This window comes from Patiria miniata, unplaced genomic scaffold (assembly GCF_015706575.1).
Source record: "Patiria miniata isolate m_02_andy unplaced genomic scaffold, ASM1570657v1 HiC_scaffold_5, whole genome shotgun sequence".
NCBI lineage: Eukaryota > Metazoa > Echinodermata > Asteroidea > Valvatida > Asterinidae > Patiria > Patiria miniata.
In genome coordinates this window covers 24,782,177-24,801,785 of record NW_024037072.1, presented here as the reverse complement: position 1 = coordinate 24,801,785, position 19,609 = coordinate 24,782,177, and the positions used below count along the sequence as shown (strand labels likewise).

The 19,609-nt window shown below is 41.7% G+C and overlaps 1 protein-coding gene and 1 long non-coding RNA gene across 2 annotated transcripts; one reads left to right on the top strand and one right to left on the bottom strand.

The window, feature by feature from the left end:
• Window positions 1–99: 99 nt before the first annotated feature.
• Window positions 100–19,344, bottom strand: LOC119741642 (sushi domain-containing protein 2-like). Its single transcript, XM_038217477.1, has 21 exons — window positions 19,081–19,344; window positions 15,357–15,484; window positions 14,519–14,824; window positions 13,428–13,565; window positions 12,868–13,030; window positions 12,422–12,670; window positions 11,989–12,322; window positions 10,889–11,152; window positions 10,246–10,366; window positions 9,949–10,096; window positions 9,539–9,676; window positions 8,681–8,857; window positions 7,956–8,228; window positions 6,542–6,793; window positions 5,273–5,446; window positions 4,921–5,094; window positions 4,569–4,742; window positions 4,176–4,388; window positions 2,228–2,330; window positions 907–1,748; window positions 100–354 (listed from the first exon to the last, which is right to left on the bottom strand). Exons 1-20 carry the CDS (start codon window positions 19,154–19,156, stop codon window positions 1,691–1,693), a joined length of 3,663 nt encoding a protein of 1,220 aa, XP_038073405.1. The 5' UTR covers window positions 19,157–19,344; the 3' UTR covers window positions 100–354; window positions 907–1,690.
• Window positions 4,329–6,336, top strand: LOC119741643. Its single transcript, XR_005272758.1, has 3 exons — window positions 4,329–4,399; window positions 4,545–5,418; window positions 5,524–6,336. It is a non-coding gene; the product is annotated as an uncharacterized LOC119741643 (long non-coding RNA).
• Window positions 19,345–19,609: the final 265 nt, after the last annotated feature.

The window sequence follows — 19,609 nt, the reverse complement described above, 5'->3', positions numbered from 1 at the left end:
ATATGCAACAAAACAAACTCATGTGTCATCACTCCCAAACGGTAATCAGCCGCCGTCAAAATTCCCGGTACTATCCCCGAAACTAAGCCAAAACATGCGAGGCGACTTGTCTCAACGGTCGACTTGTCTTTTCCATTTATCGCACATACGGTCGAGTTGTCCCGAGTCGAGTTGTCTCAACGGTCGACTTGTCTGACCCCCCAATTGACTCTGCATTGGTACCGCACATTATTTTGAGGGGCGAAATATATTCCTGATTTTAATTATTTCTTTTCCTAGCATAGCAAAATCGGATTAAGTGAAACTGACAAATGCCAGATAACTTTCTCTATAAAGTACATCCAAAGGAGTAGCCTGTGGTTTAGCCCGACTGCGTCTGGCCGTACAGTACTATCGCAAGCTCTGTAGTACGGCCAGACGCTGAATGCTTCCAAAAAGACTGAATTTTTTTGGCCGCTGATGTAGCGATTTTGCTACATCTTTTGATCGAGATTATCTTTTCATCCAGGACAAAAATGTCCACAGTTAAGGTTCTTAGTCGTAGAGCAACTCATACCTTTTCGAAAAAACGTTCTTTGGTCTCAATATTTTCATCCATCTGGCCAAAAGACGACTTTCAGTCATCATCTTCCACAAATATCGTCCCGAAAATGCTCCCCCATGCGATTTCAAAATGGCGGCCGCGCTGTAACTCATGAATATGCATAAACAGTCTGTGACGTATGACCTCGTGTTTTTGGACGTGCGTGCGGCGGCGCCGTACATGTACGTACATGTACATTACTTGTAGTAATGCGGCGGTGTGCATGCACGTCCAAAAAAATTCAGTCTTTTTGGAAGCATTCAGCGTCTGGCCGTACTACAGAGCTTGCGATAGTACTGTACGGCCAGACGCAGTCGGGCTACCTGTGGTTATGCAAAATATTGGAGGCTCTCTGCACCGTGTTAAAAAGTTAGGGCCTATAGTTGAAAAGTTTAGGAACCTATAATTTAACTAAGTTCGGCTTGTCCGATGACTTCGAAGAGGTTGCCACCAACTCGTCATCGCTTTCTTCTGATGTGGATAAGGAGGAATGGTCATCAGAGAATATTTCTGAACCGCTATCCGCGAAAATTTCGTCGAGAATTTCAGAAGCGTCGGCCATGTCTGGTTTTCTGTTTTTTTCCCCGTCCAATCAGAGGCCGATGTCAAAAGTGAGGGCGCTGTTTACATTTCAGTTGCACGCGTTATTGCCGTGTGCCATTTGGAGCTTTTGGGAACAAGAGAGTATTGAATTCGTGGGAAGAGACTACATGCCACTTTGAGCACGGGTGGCACTCATGGGGCTGATATGATAGGAATATAGGTATATAAATCACCGGTGCATGGCAACAAATTCGTGGACTGGTTGGAAGTAAACGTTCCTTCTAACACTTGATCAGAATTCGAGTTTGAGTTCCAATTAATGAGGCCGCCTTGTTTGGTGTAAATCATGGCACCTTGCAAATTTCTCATTTTTAACTATTATATAAAGCTAGGTAGGAAACCTTTCACACATAAAAAAATATCCTTCACACAATAATAGAATTACCAGCAAATACGAAAGCACAAAATAAGTGATAAGCGATTTAATTTAAAAAAAAACCTGACTCGTTAGCCGCGGATTCCACCAGTCTCCAACTGGTTAGGATTGGAATTTTGGCGGCAAATTTACAAGGTACTCTCTGCAAAGTGCTCGCTCGGGCGTGGAAGAGTAAACGCATATTTCCTATGTAAGTAAGAAAACAAAAGGATGCTTCATAAACACGTGATGATTTGAAAGAAAACTCCAGTTGCGGATCTGGGGGGGGGGGGGGGGGATTGCAATCCTCCGTTCAGCCACTGGCTAATGATACTATAGTAAAATGGGGCCAAAATAATCAATGAAATGCTAAACCTAGAAAGTTTGACTCAAAATTACGAGAATTCAGCAGAGAGCGTCGTAGTTTACATTTTCCGGGAGGGGGGGGGGGGGGGTGGGGGGAATGCCACCGGCACCTCTAGCAGGGCTTGCCTTCGGCACGTCTTTACTCAAATATCACCCCCCCCCTTCCTGAAAGCTAGATCCGCCCTTGGACACCTCTTTATTTCGGGTTTGGCCACACCCATAGACAATTCATGAACAGTTAAGGACGAGAAGAAAAATGTTTACCAAAAAATGTTTTAATTATTTTTTAAATCCATCATCAAGCATAGGGTTCGTCATACCTGGATTTCCTATACATTGTGTAGGATATCCCTGCAACTACTACGATAAGCAGCAGCAAGCATGAACCACCGATTATCAGTCCCAGCTTCCAAGATTCTAAGCCTGAAATAAAAACAAACAGAGATAGACCGGCACATTAAGCTGGGAATTTCAGTTAACTGTAAATCAGTGCTGATGGATTAGACCACATGAATTTCGAAAACAGTCCTCAAAAATGGATTATTTTAACAGCTTTTTCCCCAACTCTCTAAATCGCAAAGAGTGAAACTAGGGACTAAACGAAATAGCAATTAGCCATGTCACCGTGCGCTTTAGGCGAAACTTCAATGAAAACTCGATCTTTTCGATGAATTAAATTTAAATTTAAATCGTCTTGTTCCTTGTTCCAGTCAAGTGAATTTTCACTCTTAATAAGAAGTAAGGAGAAATGATTAAGACAATCGCATTGAAAGTCTGTAAAGGGTTTGTTTATGATGTAAATCGAGGACACACATTGTGAAACATCCTTGTGTAATTGAGGACAGGAGTCAAATCGAGGATGTGCTCCATTTAATAATAAACGTGTACAAAAGCAATGGGAGCTGTTGCAAAAAAGTTTAATTATGAACAAAAGATTGATGATGAGGAACAAAAGGAAATCCTCGATTTACACCATAAACAAAATGGGAGTGCGTGTGCGTAAAATGTGATCTTGTTATCCATTCACGACTGAGGACGTGGGACAATGGGGGATTTGCGATAATAAAAACCCCGAGGACCTGAGCCACGTTAGGAACACAATAAGGGAACTTAGTAGGTCCTCAGGAAAACACGACTACGTGTGCGTGAATGAGTTGTTCACCAGCGTTCGACCGCCCGGGCGTTTGCCCGGCGAAGCCGCTTCGTATATAAGGAAGAACAATCATGAAGTGCACTTTTTCTGTTAAGTTTAAGGTTAATTAAGGTTAATTTCAAGCTATGGATGGAAGCTTTTTTTATGACGGCCTTTTTTCCATGAAAGCTTTGGCCAAACAGAGATTTTAGTCAAACCTGTCAGGCCGCCATGCCATTGCTCCGATGCAAGGACGCTGGCACTTCCCAGCTCCATGTGCCGTTCTCTTGGCACAGAGTTCACTTTCCCCTTGCAAGGTGTATTCATCATCGCAAGTGAAGCTGGCTACTCCGCCCCATTTTGTAGTATAATGGAACATTAGAAGTTAAAATGTACACCGCATGTTAATAGTTATTATTTTGACGATCAAATAAAACCATATCGCACAACTTTTCTGATTAAATAAGTGACCTAATGGAAACTACTTTTCATATTCTATTTTGAATATACACTAAAAGGGTTATTATCGAAACATTAATGGTAAAATACGACGACCAGAAAAATGTCCAACTTCAAACGCGAATTACTCAAAACAGGGTTTTCGCTTATTCGTCGGTATGTCAGCTCTGTGACGTTGTATGGTGTGGATATTCCTTTGAGTTAAGAAAAACCAGAGAAAAAGTCATTTTACTCGCACCGTGAACACTCTTTTAACCCGAATTTTGATCATGATTTCCTTGAGTGTACCTCTCCGTTTTGCAACGAATAATCCTCACCCATAATTTCCTCTAAAACTGTTTGTCAGAGAGGCGGAACCGCGTGATGTGGACCTGTGCAAGCCTACACAACGTCCTCACTATCCGTACCTGCACTATGTGGACATCTTTTGTTTTGTTCACAGGTCCACACAGTGACTTCAATGCTAGTTCGTGTTCGTGTGCGTTCGAGAGTAATTGTTCGCGAGGGTTCGACCACAAAGTGGGCGTTCACCCGGCGCAGCCGCCTCCCCAGCGAAGCAGGCAAGGCGAAGCCTCTTAGATATGTAAAAAGAACAATATGGAGTGCGCTTTTTATGATTTAGCTTTGTATTAGCTATGGATGAACGTTTCAGCCAGGCATACATTTTTTCCTCAAACCTGTCAGGCCGCCATTGCTCCGAGGCAAGCACGATGGGACTTCCCTGCTCCATGTGCCGTTATCTTGGCATACGATTTCACTGTCCCCCTGCAAGCCTTGCGAGTTATGCAAGGTGTATCCATCATCACATGTGAAGCTGGCTACTCCGCCCACACTGTTACTTGATGCCTCCATATGGCCGTTGGCTGGTTCCATAAGAGCGTCACAGGTCACTGGGTACACGGTGAGAAAGTCAAAATAATGAGTGTGAAACTTTTAATGGAAATTCATTGCAATTTTGAGTCACTGGTAGTATAATGGAACATTAGAAGTTAAAATGTACACCAGATGTTAATAGTCATTATTTTGACCATTTTGTCATACTGCAGTATCTTGGGAATTTGTTTTCGAACCTGGAACACAGGTGGGTACTTCCCAGCTCCATGTGCCGTTCTCTTGGCACACGAGTTCACTGTTGCCTCGCAAGGTGTACCCATCATCGCAGGTGAACCTGGCTACTCCGCCCACATTGTTACTTGATACCCGCTTCTGGCCGTTGGCTGGTTCCATAAGAGCGTCACAGGTCACTGGGTACACGGTGAGAAAGTCAAGATTATCAGTGTGAAACCTTTAATGGAAATTCATTAACAATTTCGAGTCACTGGTAGTATAATGGAACATTAGAAGTTAAAATGTACACCAGATGTTAATAGTAACTTTTGACCATTTGTCATAATGCAGTGTGTGGGGAATTTGATTTCGAACCTGGAACACAGGTGGGGACTTCCCAGCTCCATGTGCCATTCTCTTGGCACACGAGTTCACTGTTGCCTCGCAAGGTGTACCCATCATCGCAGGTAAACCTGGCTACTCCACCCACATTGTTACTTGATACCTCCACCTGGCCGTTGGCTGGTTCCATAAGACCGTCACAGGTCACTGGGTACACGGTGAGAAAGTCAAGATAATCATTGTGAAACTTTTAATGGAAATTCATTAACAATTTCGAGTCACTGGTAGTATAATGGAACATTAGAAGTTGAAATGTACACCAGATGTTAATAGTAACTTTTGACCATTTGTCATAATGCAGTGTGTGTGGAATTTGTTTGCGAACCTGGAGCACAAATGGGAACTTCCCCGCTCCATGTTCCGTTCTCTTGGCACACGAGTTCACTTTCCCTTTGCAAGATGTATCCATCATCGCAGGTGAAGCTGGCTACTCCGCCCACGCTGCCACGAGACACTTCCTTCTGGCCGTTGGTAGGTACACGAAGGGCGCCACATATAACTGTAAAAACGAGAACATTATTAGAGCATATAGTGATAGCTTGGTTTGCAAATAAAATAAAGTCAACATGCTTTCAGAAGCGGCAACATGTGGTTCGGCAGGCCAGAGCGGCATGGCGGCAGCTGTTGTAAATGGGATGCCAGAGAGATGTCGTTGCTTCGTGGGCCGGCCAAAGATGCGCTGGGTATAGACAACATCCGAGAATGGTCAGGGTGTGACACCATCGAACCTAAAGCAGCAGCATTGGAAAAGACGGGCTGTGGTGGGAGCGGAGCCAGTGATCCCAAATGTGTATAATTTGAGGAGACCACGGGCAAATGCCTATATGTCTATTGAATGAATGAACATGGACGAATGGTATTCGCTTCGTAACAAGCAAGATACAGCTGGAAATTAGGACTGCCAAGTGCAAGTTCTACAGGCACACTGTTTAACATATGAAGTGTAGCCAGCCTGGTAAATGGCATAGACAAATTCAAAAATTTGCCAGTACAAATCCAAACCTTCCATGAATCCTGTTCAAATTTCCAGTAAACAATCTTGTGGTTTTTGCCCTTTGTGCGAATGGGGGGGGGGGGATATTCTGCGTTTGCTTTTGGCTGTTGTCCGTTTTTATAACTTGTGATATTGTTTGTTTGTTGGAGTGTTCGTCTGTTTGTTGTTTGTTGTTTAGTATTTTATTAAAGTTTCTTTTAAAATGCAATTGTCATTTTACCGGAATGTAATGTAACATTTGATGTGTGAAATTGTATGCCTTGTTTTTAGTTTTATGCCTTGCTTCTTGTTTTTTTATGTTTTTTGTTTACATTGTAAAATTGATAATGTCATTATATAAGCTGTTTGTATGCAATATTTTTTTGTTAAAAATAAACCAGAATATTATTAAATTACTATTTAGCCGGGAACCTTTTATACAAAAAAAGAAGAAAAACAAATATGTTGCGTTGAGAGTGTCTAAAATATGACAAAACAAGAGGTTCTTTGACAAAGTGCTTCTCATAAATGTTCCACTCATTGAGAAGCTGCTTACAGTTTTGCATTGACATTAGCGTTTAAGTTAGTATTATGAAGGATTTAGAGTTCTATAGAGCATACCTAGTGCTGCACTTTTGACGGCAGTTTTGTAGCTATCCACCGCTTCCTTGGTGGCCCTAGCGATGTCTTCGTTTCCAGTCACGACAAAGTTAAAGGCGCATACAGTGTCATTGCCGCAAATCCGTAGAGCGCTTTCGTCAATTATGACGTCACTCGGTGACCAGAAAAGTGGAACAAATGTCACATCGGTGTAATCTGAAGGACCCTTGCCTCTGGGATATCTGAACAGGGAATCCTCTGGCTTGATTTGCCCTGAAATGAAAATTACCGCACATAATCACTATATACCTCTTACATATTCATGAGCGAGCGCCGAAGTTTTACTGGTCCATTCCACATCACGTGTCAGCCGCTATAGGTTTTGCCGTTCATTAAGCGCCGGCGCACGGTACGCGAGGATTACGTACCCGGTAAATACGCACGCGAAATCGACTATCGCATTGGTTACCGGTGCGATAGTACACAAATAAAACATGTTTTTTTAATACATATTTGTTTTACTATGCCTCATACATCGTAGGGTGTCCCGCAGAAGGGCATATGAGCGTTCCGACACGAAAATCCCTTTTCAAGAAAATTGCATTGAAAATTCCAATGTTCCCCCACGCCAAATATGAATCCAATGTTCTCCCATGGGCATTTTAAATCGTACGAATTTTTAATTTGTCACACGTATGAATCATAATTCCAGAACAACTTGTATTAATTTCCGATGAAAATGTTCAAATTTCATTAAAACAGAGGCAGTTTTCTGCATGTGCCCTTTTGCTGGAAAGACATTGGTTATTACATACACGTTCGCGCGCAAGGGCGTACGCGCATAAGCCCTTCTGCCAGGCACAAGATCACGACAACATCTTAAAAAAAAAAATCATGCAGTTACCCACAAATTTCTCGGCAAAATGATGTTGAGCGTGTGGCCCAGGTTTTTCATGTAGCTGCTCAGCATGCTGTAGGGCGTGCGCACTACCCCCGTGCGCATGCGTAAGGGACTAGCGCACAGGTTGGTTACAACGATAGTCTACTAGCATGCGTATTTAACCTGTGCATGACTGAATCTCGGGTGTGCGCTCGGTTAAAAAATGGCGGCACACGTACAGCTTTGCTGAGGTATAGAACTGATGCGTAACTCGACGACATTTTGGTGAAGTATGAGTTATAGTACATGTAAAAAAAAATTATAACATGGCTTAATTCGGGTGGATATTTGATATTGCTTCCCCTTGTTATCAGAAATTGACAACCATTTTATGCATCGAAAATGGTATAAAAAATAAAACCCAACGTTACCTCCATCTTACAGACAATCGCCGTGTACTCAAATACACCAGTAGTTGCGTTTGATGCGTCCGTGCACAGGATATACTCTTCGTCATGCCTCTTGGCTTTAATTTATGTAATTAGCATAACTTACATTTTGGACCAAATTCTTGGTGTACGTCTTGCATGGTGGCATTAGCAGGAAGGATGGTTCCATCTGGTCTTTCGAAGTCGTCATTTTTCTCTCCATTCCAGTTACCATACAACCCTCTGGTGCGCCCTTTCAGTTCCTTCTGCAGTGAAGTGAACACGTTGAGCAACCCGGACGTAGTTGAAACGACTAACGACACTCCACATTTGAAATTCACATGGATGTTCTTGGTCATCACGCCCGAGTTGTTTACATCCCGGTAGAAGACCGCCACACCTATAACAAAGAAAACCCAATCACAAGTTTTGCCTTCTTGAGTCAGCACTTTGGAATGCGGATTGAGTACGCTCTAGCGTCGTAGTGGCGCATTGCCACAAAACGTAGTGTGTAGCTAAATATCTTAACACGCACAGACGAAACAACATCATCGGTTTATAGAAAAGAAATCTCAAAGCTCTCCCGGCATAATTATAAAAATGTTCGTTTACCTGCCTCTCATGGCATTGACTCAAAAACAAAACAAAATAATGACATACAGTATTGTCATTATTTGAGAGGAACAAGCTTATACTCTACGATATGCAGCCAGTTAATCTCTATTTTCTACGTTTCTGTGACAATAAGTTGTCACCTGCCACAAACTTAAACACTCCTGAAACTTTCGTGAAACTTTGTTTTTAATATCTAAATTTTTGGAAATGATGTAGATCGATTAGACAGTCACTCACCTTCTAACTCGACCCGTCTGATCTGTGTGCCTTCAAATTCTATCATTGTCCACTCACTGTCGTTCCCTTGTCGAAACCACACATCAATGCCCCGTCGCTCACTGACTTCAACATGAATCTGGTCCGATTTGTCCCGGTGAAGGCCCGCCAGTGCTGTTATCTTGGTGGCTCTATCACCTGAAGAAGCATAGTTGGAGTATACAATTGCATTATAATGATGTATTATAATGATGTACCGCACCTACTCGGTGGATATTGTGCGCCCAATTATTGTCATATTGTTTTGGTTTTTATTTTGTTACTAGACAAGTTTGACTCGCAAACGTCTTCAAGTCCAACTATTACAACCATTACACGTGTAATTAATTAAATTGAATTTTCAATGTTTTGATCAAAAGGAAATTTTGTTAGGCCCATAAAGGGTAGAAACTGTTGCACTCTGACCAAGTTGAATTCATGTATACGTACTACGACGACAAAGACTGGGGAAGAAGCTGCGAGTCACAGAGCAACGAAAATGATTTCGATTGGTGTCACAAGAGGACAGCACAGCACAGGACAACAGTAAGAACAGCGCAGGACTGGACAATGGAAAGTTTGATGAAGAGATCTTACTTCAGCGGTGGAGTGAAATGAACTAGGATAATGGACAGACTATATACGGAAAGCAATCTTCAAAAACAAGAATACCATTGCACTGGTGTTCTGTATTCAACTGCTTTCCGTCCCATGGAATTTTTAATGTCGGGATGTAATCATCATAGAATAACAAGTTCCAAAATTATAATTGTACCCTCCACTGCATGCGTTAATTATTAACACACTTGCATAATATTTGTAATCAGCGACGGGGCTTACCTTGCTGTAAGACGGCCATTCTCGCTTGAAGCTCCAGCAGTCCACCACACGTCTCTAGCAAGGTGTACACACCCACACCATTGAACGCGTACTCTGTCCCATCCAGGGTGAAGAGGTGGGTATCTCCAGTACCAATGGCTGTAACAGTGAGAGTATAAGACTGGTTATCTTGGAGTACACAATTAAGAGGGCTTGAGTTGTATAAGCCAAGATTGGCGGGTTCACCTCGGTATGGGGTTATTTGACTTTCCTGTTCTGGATTTTGTATACCAAGTCATATTCTTGCGGGGTTGAAAATGAAGGGGCCACTCCGTGACCGATTTGTACATCGGTTTTTTTGTTGCAAAAATGTCAAATAGATAAAACACTCATGTTTGTTTCATTAGAAGCAAATTTTATAAGTCGCTTACCAGGCTGAGGTGGCTGGTAGTCTTCGCAGGTTTGGGAAGGACGCACACGTTTGTACACTTGACAAAACAACTGTGAGTATATACAGCAGTGCTCCATCGGTAGAATATCCCAAAACCAGTGGGAGAGGTAGGGAACACGACCGGCGACCTCAGGCGAGAAAGACAGGAAAATAATGTATAGCAATGGTAGGCCCACTGTACTGAAGTATAGCTATTCTCGTGAAAAGGGTCAACAGGAAAGAAAATGTGAATTCATTGTGTTGACTTGCAATTGTAATTATAGAGTCAATATCTTACCTTATATGGTGCAACACCCCCATGATGTCTTCGCTGTGCAAAACCACTGCCGGCAGACCTGGCTACGTCAAGAATATTGTCATCGCTGCCATAGCAACACTCTTGTCCACCTCCAAATTCACTGGGAAAAGTATCATCGACGACAGCTAAGATATATTGCTGTATTTTAAAATTTGGTGTATCAATCCTACATCTAATTATGAGTTCCGTGTAGTTTCTTTAAACTTAATAGTGTTAGATCAGCCTTCAATAACGAGTACAGGTGCTCATTTTGTCAAACTGTTAGAGCAAGAATGACGTAAATTCTCAAGAGTATGGGCATTTTGTTGACGTCACGATTACAGCGATAGCTACCAACTACTAAAAGAAGTAATACGAGTTCCTCCATTAAACATTTCTCGGAATAATTTAAGACGAAGCAGTCTCGTTCAATGACAACAATGTACACTCTATTAGTCCACGGAGTTATCTCTGTGAAACACTCGGCCGGCCTGCACAGCGCCAATGACGTCGAAGTCTCTGAAGTCTTTTTCAATCTTTTAACGGCAGTGGTCCTCGTGATTATACGCGAGTTGCTCGTTAAAAGTTGTTAGGGTGCTAAGTAGTATTTCTAGACGTCAGCATATAGAATAAATGCACTAACCTGACTGTATCGGCTCTTACGCAGTACACGGCACCAGGCTTGGACATCTCACAGCTTTCTGGAGAATAGCAGAGCGGGTGCTCACTGAACCGACCAACATCTACCAGAGCCTGGGTCAGCGTGCAGGGGCACGGCTCAGTCACTTCAAGGAAGTCCAAGTCCGATCTAGCCTCCTCCGCCCAACCATCGCACCATGCTGAAGGGTCAGGGACTGGATAGAGCCAGTGGAGGTTGTGGATATCACTCCACATCCCTGGTAGAGTCCTGGAAAAAGAATCATTGATAACTCAATTTTAAAAGTTAATTTTTTGTTCTGCTGATTGACAAGACAATTTTGACCCCAATTTTATAATGCCTTAATAAAGCCGAATGAACAGGTTATGGGAAAGTTATTTGAATGGATCTGCTCATGCCTTCAAAATAAGGGATTAAGTATATATAAGGTTTTACCAGGAGACAGAAGTCGGCCACACATATCTCTACCCGTAAGCCTACCTGTGACCATCGTTTTTCAAACAGCCGATATAAATTAAGCCCACCGCACACGAGAGCTATCTGCTGAACAAAAAGTCATTCGTGGTCGTTTGCTCAGCACGTAGCTCATCGTGTGCGTTCAATTTTCAGGGAATTCGTAAATATCTGTCCAGTTTGATTTTTCTCGCCTCGCAAGGCATCCTGAGCTACGTGCTGAGCAAACGGCCACCAATGACTTTTTTGCTCAGCAGAAAGCTCTCATGTGCGGGGCCGGGGGGGGGGGGGGGGCAGGCGTGGTTCTAGAGCCAATATTTTTTTTTTGGGGGGGGCTAGCAGGGTGGATCCAGATTTTTTTTCAGGGAGGCGTGTGGAAATATAGACCGGTTATTTTCTCCGGACACTTATAATTAGGCCTCCTAAAATCAATAGGTGAGGGGGGGGGGGGGGGGGCTCGTGCCATATTTTCAATGGGGAGCGCTGATAAAATTCTACAATCAGGCACACTATATTAACTTATTTTTTGGGGGGGCTATAGACAAATGTATTTGGGGGCTAAAGCCCCCCCCACAAACGCCGGGGGGGGGGGGGGGGGGCGGGGGGGGGGGGCTTAACTACCCAGAACTTACTGTTCCGCTTCATCTTGCCCTTGTACATATTGAGATACACGGATAGCTCCCACCGTGTACTGGGCGCCACTCGGTGCACGAGGCCGGATGAAACTGAACCGACCCGCGCTATACGGCACTGTTTGTTCTTCGTTGATACCATACAGGCTGTACACAAATGGCAGCTTCGCCTCTCCTGTGGCCAAATCCTCCTCGTAACCATAGACAGAGATACTAACATTTGTCACGTAGTCTCTTAATAGCTCAGTATCCCACGTGATCGTCAGCTCTTTCTCGTTCATCCAATCGGTTGCCTCCAATCGTTTGACACTTGGAGTGATATCCTCCGGACTCACTATGCAAGACGTAAAAAACAAAATTGTTGCAAAGTTATCATCATCATGATGATATTAAAGCATTTCATATTCATCTAAAATGCTACCGTTGTACTTACGGTAGGTGAATATTCCGGTGAAATTGAAAGAATTGCCACCATTAGTCGACATTCTCAGTGGCAGACGACCGACTTCAAATACTAGTGGGCTGACGCATCTGGCTGTGGTGTTAGAAACCACCTGTCCGGGTACTTCAACGTCAGCGAATCGGCACACGATTGTGGAGGATTCGTCGAGACACGGTCCAGAAATGAGGACAATGTCTCCACCGAGCATTGAGCCAGAAATGGGGAAGACAGCTAGCGATCCTGATAAAAAAATGAGGGGAAAAAGCCATATTTGAATTCATAATCCTTAAAATATTGCTGTAGTCCTCCTTTGCGCTACAGTACTGTACTGCGAATCAATCGATGATTTTGTAATTTGGAATTGTTAATTCTTTGTATTTCAAGCAGAATAGTTCAGCCAATACAAACAAGTGATTGTCGTTGAAAAAGTACCACACCTTCAGAATTGCAACCGGAGTCGACGATTTCGCTGCTGTCAATCCGAAATAGAAAGCGCCCCCTAGTGCCGATATTCGAATCTTGATCGATATCAACGATAGCGTCCGTCCTTGATTCAGGGACACCGAAGAATGTGAAGCCATCGCCAGCATTAAACCCAACCTAAAATAATATAAATAAATACAAACAGATAAACAGCAACGGCTCTTAATTACTTTAAAATGCAATAATAATGAGCCCCAATTTTTTGATAACTGAAATTTGAAAGATTTCACCACTAGATCTTGTAATTCAATTTTGTTTAAGTTTATCACTTAGAAGCTGTAAACTTTGAAAGTAATATTTTGGTTAAAGTCGCAAGTAAATGAACCAAGACTTGCAATAACTTTCATTCGGTGAAAAGGAACTCAGTAGTCTTCAGTGGCGGATCCAGAGAGGTTCGTGCCGGGGGGCGCAACGGCTTATTCGAGTGAAAAATGGCCTTATTTTACAAAATTTTGGTCACTGCCGGGGGGCGCACGCCCCCATATACACCCCCTGGATCCGCCAATGGTCTTACTTGAGCAGGTGTACCGCCCAGTCCGTTTGAGCTGTCTCCACCGCTTGCTGTGCCGGTCGTCCAGCGAATGTCTTCATAGTTGTAAATTGCAAAGGAATGTCTCCCATTGGTCACTAACAGAGCCTGAAATGTGTTTGTCTAAGGAAACAAAACCAAATGTTAGCCTATATCAGGTTTTCTTTCATCTTCGAATTTCCGTATTTTGTTCCCTTAGTTAACCCTTAGTTAATAAAGGCCAAGAGAGCACTATAGTCAACGCGAAGAGTTCAAGGTGAATAAAAATAATCTCCAAGCTTCCTTATTAAACGGGAATTATGTGGGCCAAAACGACACCGAGAAAGCTGTGTGGAGGATTTAACAAGAAGGTCGACGGCATTATGCATCCACTGAAGAATCAACAATTATGATAAATAAAACATCGGCGGAGTTAGGAACTAGATTACAACAGCAAGGGTACAGTAACTAAACAAATGAACGGAAAAAATATTGCAACCTGACGCCAATTCTTTCTTCATTTAATATCATCTCAATGAAGGTCAGTCATTGCAAAAATGATGATAAGACATGAATCTGGGACTGAGAAATATTCCAATTTTGTTAGGAAATACTTAGAAAATTGTCTTGACTCTCCTTAGACTTTGTACACAAAGTGGCGTCAGGTTGCAACATTTTTTCTAAATGAACTAAAAATACTTCAACACCTAAGCACCACAGTTAAAGACAATTTTATTTTTCTAGTAAATTATGCTTCAGACAAAAATTAAAAAAAAGAAGTATAACTAAGGGCATGACATCCAACCAAGGTAATGAAAAGTTTGAGACACAATCAGGATTTTGCAAAAGCTGTAAAGCCTGTATTACCAAGCCTGACATCATATTGTCTGATTTGGTTGAAAACAATTTTAAAAACTTCTTCTTATGTCACTTTTTTGCTCCTTTCAACGGACTCCAAACAATGACGTAAATGAAAAAAAGAAAGTCAAAGCGGGAGGCCAGATTATGCACCGTACACTGTTTTTGTTTTGTCCAACGAATCCAGTTCTGTCCTTTTCCTCTCGCACGTGACTCTGGTGCCTAAAATACTTGCTTACTATTTGAAGGGCTTCTCCACTGGCTCCAAAAAAAGGCACTTCATCCCATGTCGCGATGAACATCCAGGATGATGAAAACTTCGACTGGTCGATAAAAGCCTGTCTGATGATACCATCTGCCTGGCCAAATAGCTCTTCATTGCTTGGAGTACGGTGGAGTTTACGGTAAGACACGCTGCCTCCATGGCTAATATCCACGTCAGCCCAGAATACCGCCACCAGTCGTCGGTCACCATCAAGTGGAAATGGTGTCAGGGTATACTGGGAGACTGGGATGAGGAAGGATACGACACCATTTGTGTTTACCTGGAGTTCAAACCAAACAAAATAACGTTCAAAGTTATTATTTCAAACGTTAGTTACGGGTTGCTTTCCACAGACACACATAAAATGTAATGCCACGAGGCAGCAAAGAGCAGTCAATCAATGAATGTATATACTTGCAAGTGGAGATAGAATTCGGGCAAAATTTTCAAACGAACTCCAACTATAAAGCAGTCCAGTGAAAAGAAAAGAAAAGCTCCTCTTTCTAATGCTGATTGGTATTATTGCTTGACTGTTAAACTAGATCTACTGTTGTAAAAACAGGTAGCTGCTTCGGCTATAAGGGCTATTGTACTAAAGGAATAAGACAATTATAAAGTAACAATTCGATAACTAAACGTGGGCTGATTGTTTTCGGTCGATGTCTCCTTTCAAAAGTGAATAACGTTTGTCTCCTTATACAAACAGCAATTTTGAAAAGGAATCGTTTTTCAGTATGAAACTCGAAATTAGCATGGTGAATGCATCTTAAATGGACATGTAAGCATACCCAGTGCGACGTAGTCGTACTTACAAAGAGAGCGTCGTGGCTATGATCGAAAAAAGGGAATGGGATGGTAATTGGAATCGCCCCTGAACTTGCATCGTCACTTTGGGAAAGAAATGAGTCTCCTTCTGCAGCGCCAAACGGGAACAAAAGCCCTATTTAAGGAAACAAAATAGCGGTGATTACAATTATGATCAAAACCATACAAGTGTATAAAAGTTATACTGCCAAACAAACATTACAAAAAGAGAAAAAATATAGGACAGTCAATATTAATATCAAAGAGACTATTATGATTTTTTTTATATTTATCTTAATGAATCTGTATGCACATACTTACGAAGTCGAATGACTAGAAGGGGTATTCTGAATGTCATACAGCAAATTGGAGGGGCATAGGGAGTAATTGTGCATTTGGCGATAAAAGCATGAAACTCTACATGCAATAACAAAAAAATTCAGACATGGAGGCATTTTATATCTGAGCTCTGGTGACCTCTGCGAGGTCAATGAACTTTTTATACCCTAATTGCCGCTATTTATCAAATAGAATCTTCCAAATGCTACTTGTAAATGACCCCAATCTAAATAGTGCAAAAGAAGCGATTTTAACAATTATTCTACTGCATATGTTAGTGTCTTAAGGTTCAATGTTTGTATATTTTCACAGCATCAATATCAATAAATAATAGAAAATAAAAAAAATAATACAACAATCTACATACATATAGAATGCGTTTGTATTACAAGATACAGCAGAGGAGCCCATTAAAAAGTTTTTAAGCATGGGCCCCTGACAGCAAGCACGCTAAATGAGCCCAAACCACGAGAAAGCAACATACATAGGCCTATAGAACAATGGTGAATAGTCAGTTACACACAACACGAGGTTAGTGGGCTCAATGACGATACTGTATTGTTACACAGAAAAAAACCCATCAACAAGAACATACAAACACAGTACACATACATGTAGAAACAACAGACAGACACTTACAGATCCACTAATCAGGTCAGCAAGGAGCAAAAAATAAGGGGTATGTGCTAACCACAGCCATGAATTAAAAATAAGTTTGAAATAAGATTGATTTAAATAAAAATTTGAAAGTGTAGAGATTGGTAGAAGCTTGGAGTTGTCCCCTATACATGTATTTTAACAGTATATTGAGCAAGAGAGGTACGACTTAATGGTATATGAAAATTGGAAGCTTGGCGAGTCAAATGAGAATGAATTTCACGATTTTGGTCAAATATACTATCATTGGAAGACGGTAAAGTATTGCGAGAAGATTGACACATTGAAGACCTAAGCTGAACATATTACATATTAATTAAGTTTTAAAGTTTTATCTTTTATGAAAGTATATCTCCACGTTCATATAGAAATTGACAAAATAAATTGTACGAAGGGCTCTTTTTTGCAATAGGAGTAGTATTTTAAATTAGTAGCGAAACTACTTCCCCAAGCAAGTAAATAGTTAAGATGAGGAAAACTAGGGTGATTCCAAAACATACAGGTATAAAACATGCTTGCTCTTATTAATTACACCTACGTTTCTCGCCTATGTTTCTTGATATTTCATGTTAGCACTGAGTCAAAATGATAAATAAACCCAAAATTTACAACAACCAGTTTTGATAATGACTTCTGCTTCATTTTTACTCTTATCTCCGAATGATTATTTTTATTTGTTATTAATTCATAATTATTATTTTTTGGCAACTCTCCAGTTTTTGTTCAACTCTGGAGCAGGTTTTAAGACTGAATTATTTCATAGACGGCACCAATTATTTTATAGACAGCACCACATGGTACCGGGAAACACAGAGCTATGTGCTTACTGGAATTTGTGTAAACAAATATCAACAGGGCACGGATGTCACAGAGGCCAAAGAAACTGATCCCGGGTCCAATAAATCTCACTCGCACTTTCGACAGGAGTACGTACGTGCAGGGGCGTAAATCCCAGGGGATGGGGGAATGTACCCCCCCCCCCCCGACACACACACCTTTTGAGTGGGGGATGGGCTATTGAATTATCCGCCCAGGTTTTCGTGATGAGAACAAAAATGTTGATATTTTGGAAATTTTTCAACATCCCAACGACCAAAAGGTATTCAATAGCACTGAAAAGTGGTAAAACGAAGAACAAAAGCTATGAAAATGCGCTGATTTGATGGCCTTGGTCAACAATTAACTAGACAAATGAATTAGTATCGAACGGTAATTTCTTTGCAGTTGGAATGCAACCGTATTATTGTTGATTTTCCATTACATGGACAAAAGATTTCGTAGGGGTTAACTGAGATACATTAATAAGAATGTGCAAAGCACGGATACGACGTTGGTGTCAAAAGGTATCTCGTACAAGGTCACCTTTTTGCTGACATTAATTACGCCACAACGCATAAGCAGGTAGGCTACCCTTACAAAAAAGTGCTATATAGAATTCTTTAGAAAGTTTTATACAGTTCTATAGAACTCAACAGGCTTGCCAATTCTCTATAATTTTTATATAGGGACCCCAAATTTCTGTAGAAAGGTATAATTTCTGTAGAGAAGTACTTCTGTAGAAGTATAATTTCTATAGAGAAGTATACTTTCTATAGAGAAGTATGTATTTCTATAGAGAAGTATATTCCATAGCATTCATTAAAAGCTGGAAGCTACGTCCAAAACTTTCCAGCGCCGACGAAATGACGTTGTTTGTTACCGTCATTCATGCTATTCACGATCGTAAGTTAATTTTGTAATCTGATTAGCATAGACCATAGCGTAGGGCGTAGGGCATTCCAGAGTGGAATGCCCTACCAGCCACCGCACTGGAGATCTTCCGGAGCAGCTTGATACCACTCACCCTCCGCTAGTTTGCCACAAGGGCATCTTTTTACTTGCACCGAGTTCTTAATTAGTGTACTGCACTTTCGTTGATATTTGTTCCTGCGACCGAGCACCTTTTGCACCCAAGTACGACTACACTCTACTATGGAGGGGGATGTACTCACTCGAAGAAGGAATTCGCCGCTTGACGGAGCTAGCATATCCAGAACTTCCGAGGGAACCACGGGAACGACTGGCCAGATGAAATTTTGTGGATGCAATCCAAGATGCTGATATACGGGCGGGCAATTTTAGAGCCCACCCCAAAACTCTGGACAATTCGATACGAGCAGTCTTGGAGATCGAGGCTTTTCTGAAGGCGGAACATCAACGGCGAGTTGCCCATGGTGACAGGAGTACTACAACTAGAGGTATGTTTGGTGAACAGAACACAGGGCCTTTTCGCATTATTGATGTTGATGTTGATGTTGTTGATGTTCATTTTGATTTTGATGTTGATGTTGACGTTAATGTCGATATTCACCACACAAATCAACTGAAACTGATTCAATTTCTATATTTTCAATCTACCGCTAGAGGGCGCTCTAAATTTGTATGACGTAACCGGTGATTTTCTTGGGAAAAGTACAACCTAGCCAGATACGCGCTTCGTTGAAAGCAACGGTTCACATCTTTTCCACTTTCAAATTATAAGACACCTCCGGTTTGGACCGGAAGGAAGGGTCAGGTGATTTGGCACCCACGAGATAATGAAGATCCTGAATATCGATTCTCGCAAACGTGAAGTTCATGTCTCTCACGGTTGATTTTATATTGATTTTCAAAGATTAAATCTAGAAATATTTAATCGCTTGTAATTTGATACCGGTACATGATGACTATAAAATGTCAAAAAGGTGACATTCTTACCGTTTCCATTGACATGACTCCTGGAGACAAACAGCATCAAAATACAGAAAGTCGCAGCAAATATCGCTGACTCCATGATTCCAAACTATCTCACGTTTGCCACACAGTGAAATGACTATAAGCATGGTTGTGTAGTGAACTAAAAGTTTCGTAAATGAAATTTCTTTTTACCAGATTTTGCTTGAACTGTACCAAGAAAAACTTCCAAAATGAGTGGTGTTTTTTTGGAATTATCAGGGCCTATTTTTGGGTGCGTTGGAGTAGCTCATTTATAAAGGTTTCTCTGAACCCGGACGTAAACATGAATTATGGTAGAGTCATTTTCCTGGAATCCATGACCATGTTGTGGATACCAGACTTGTATTCGAGTCACGAAACATCGAGTCCAAGTCCGAGTCCGGGTCACATTTCTCGAGTCCAAGTCCGAGTCCCGAGTCCTCCAGGTCGAGTCAAAGTCCGAGTCACGAGTCACAAAGGTCGAGTCCAAGTCCGAGTCACGAGTCACCTCGCGTTATCGCGATGCGACAGC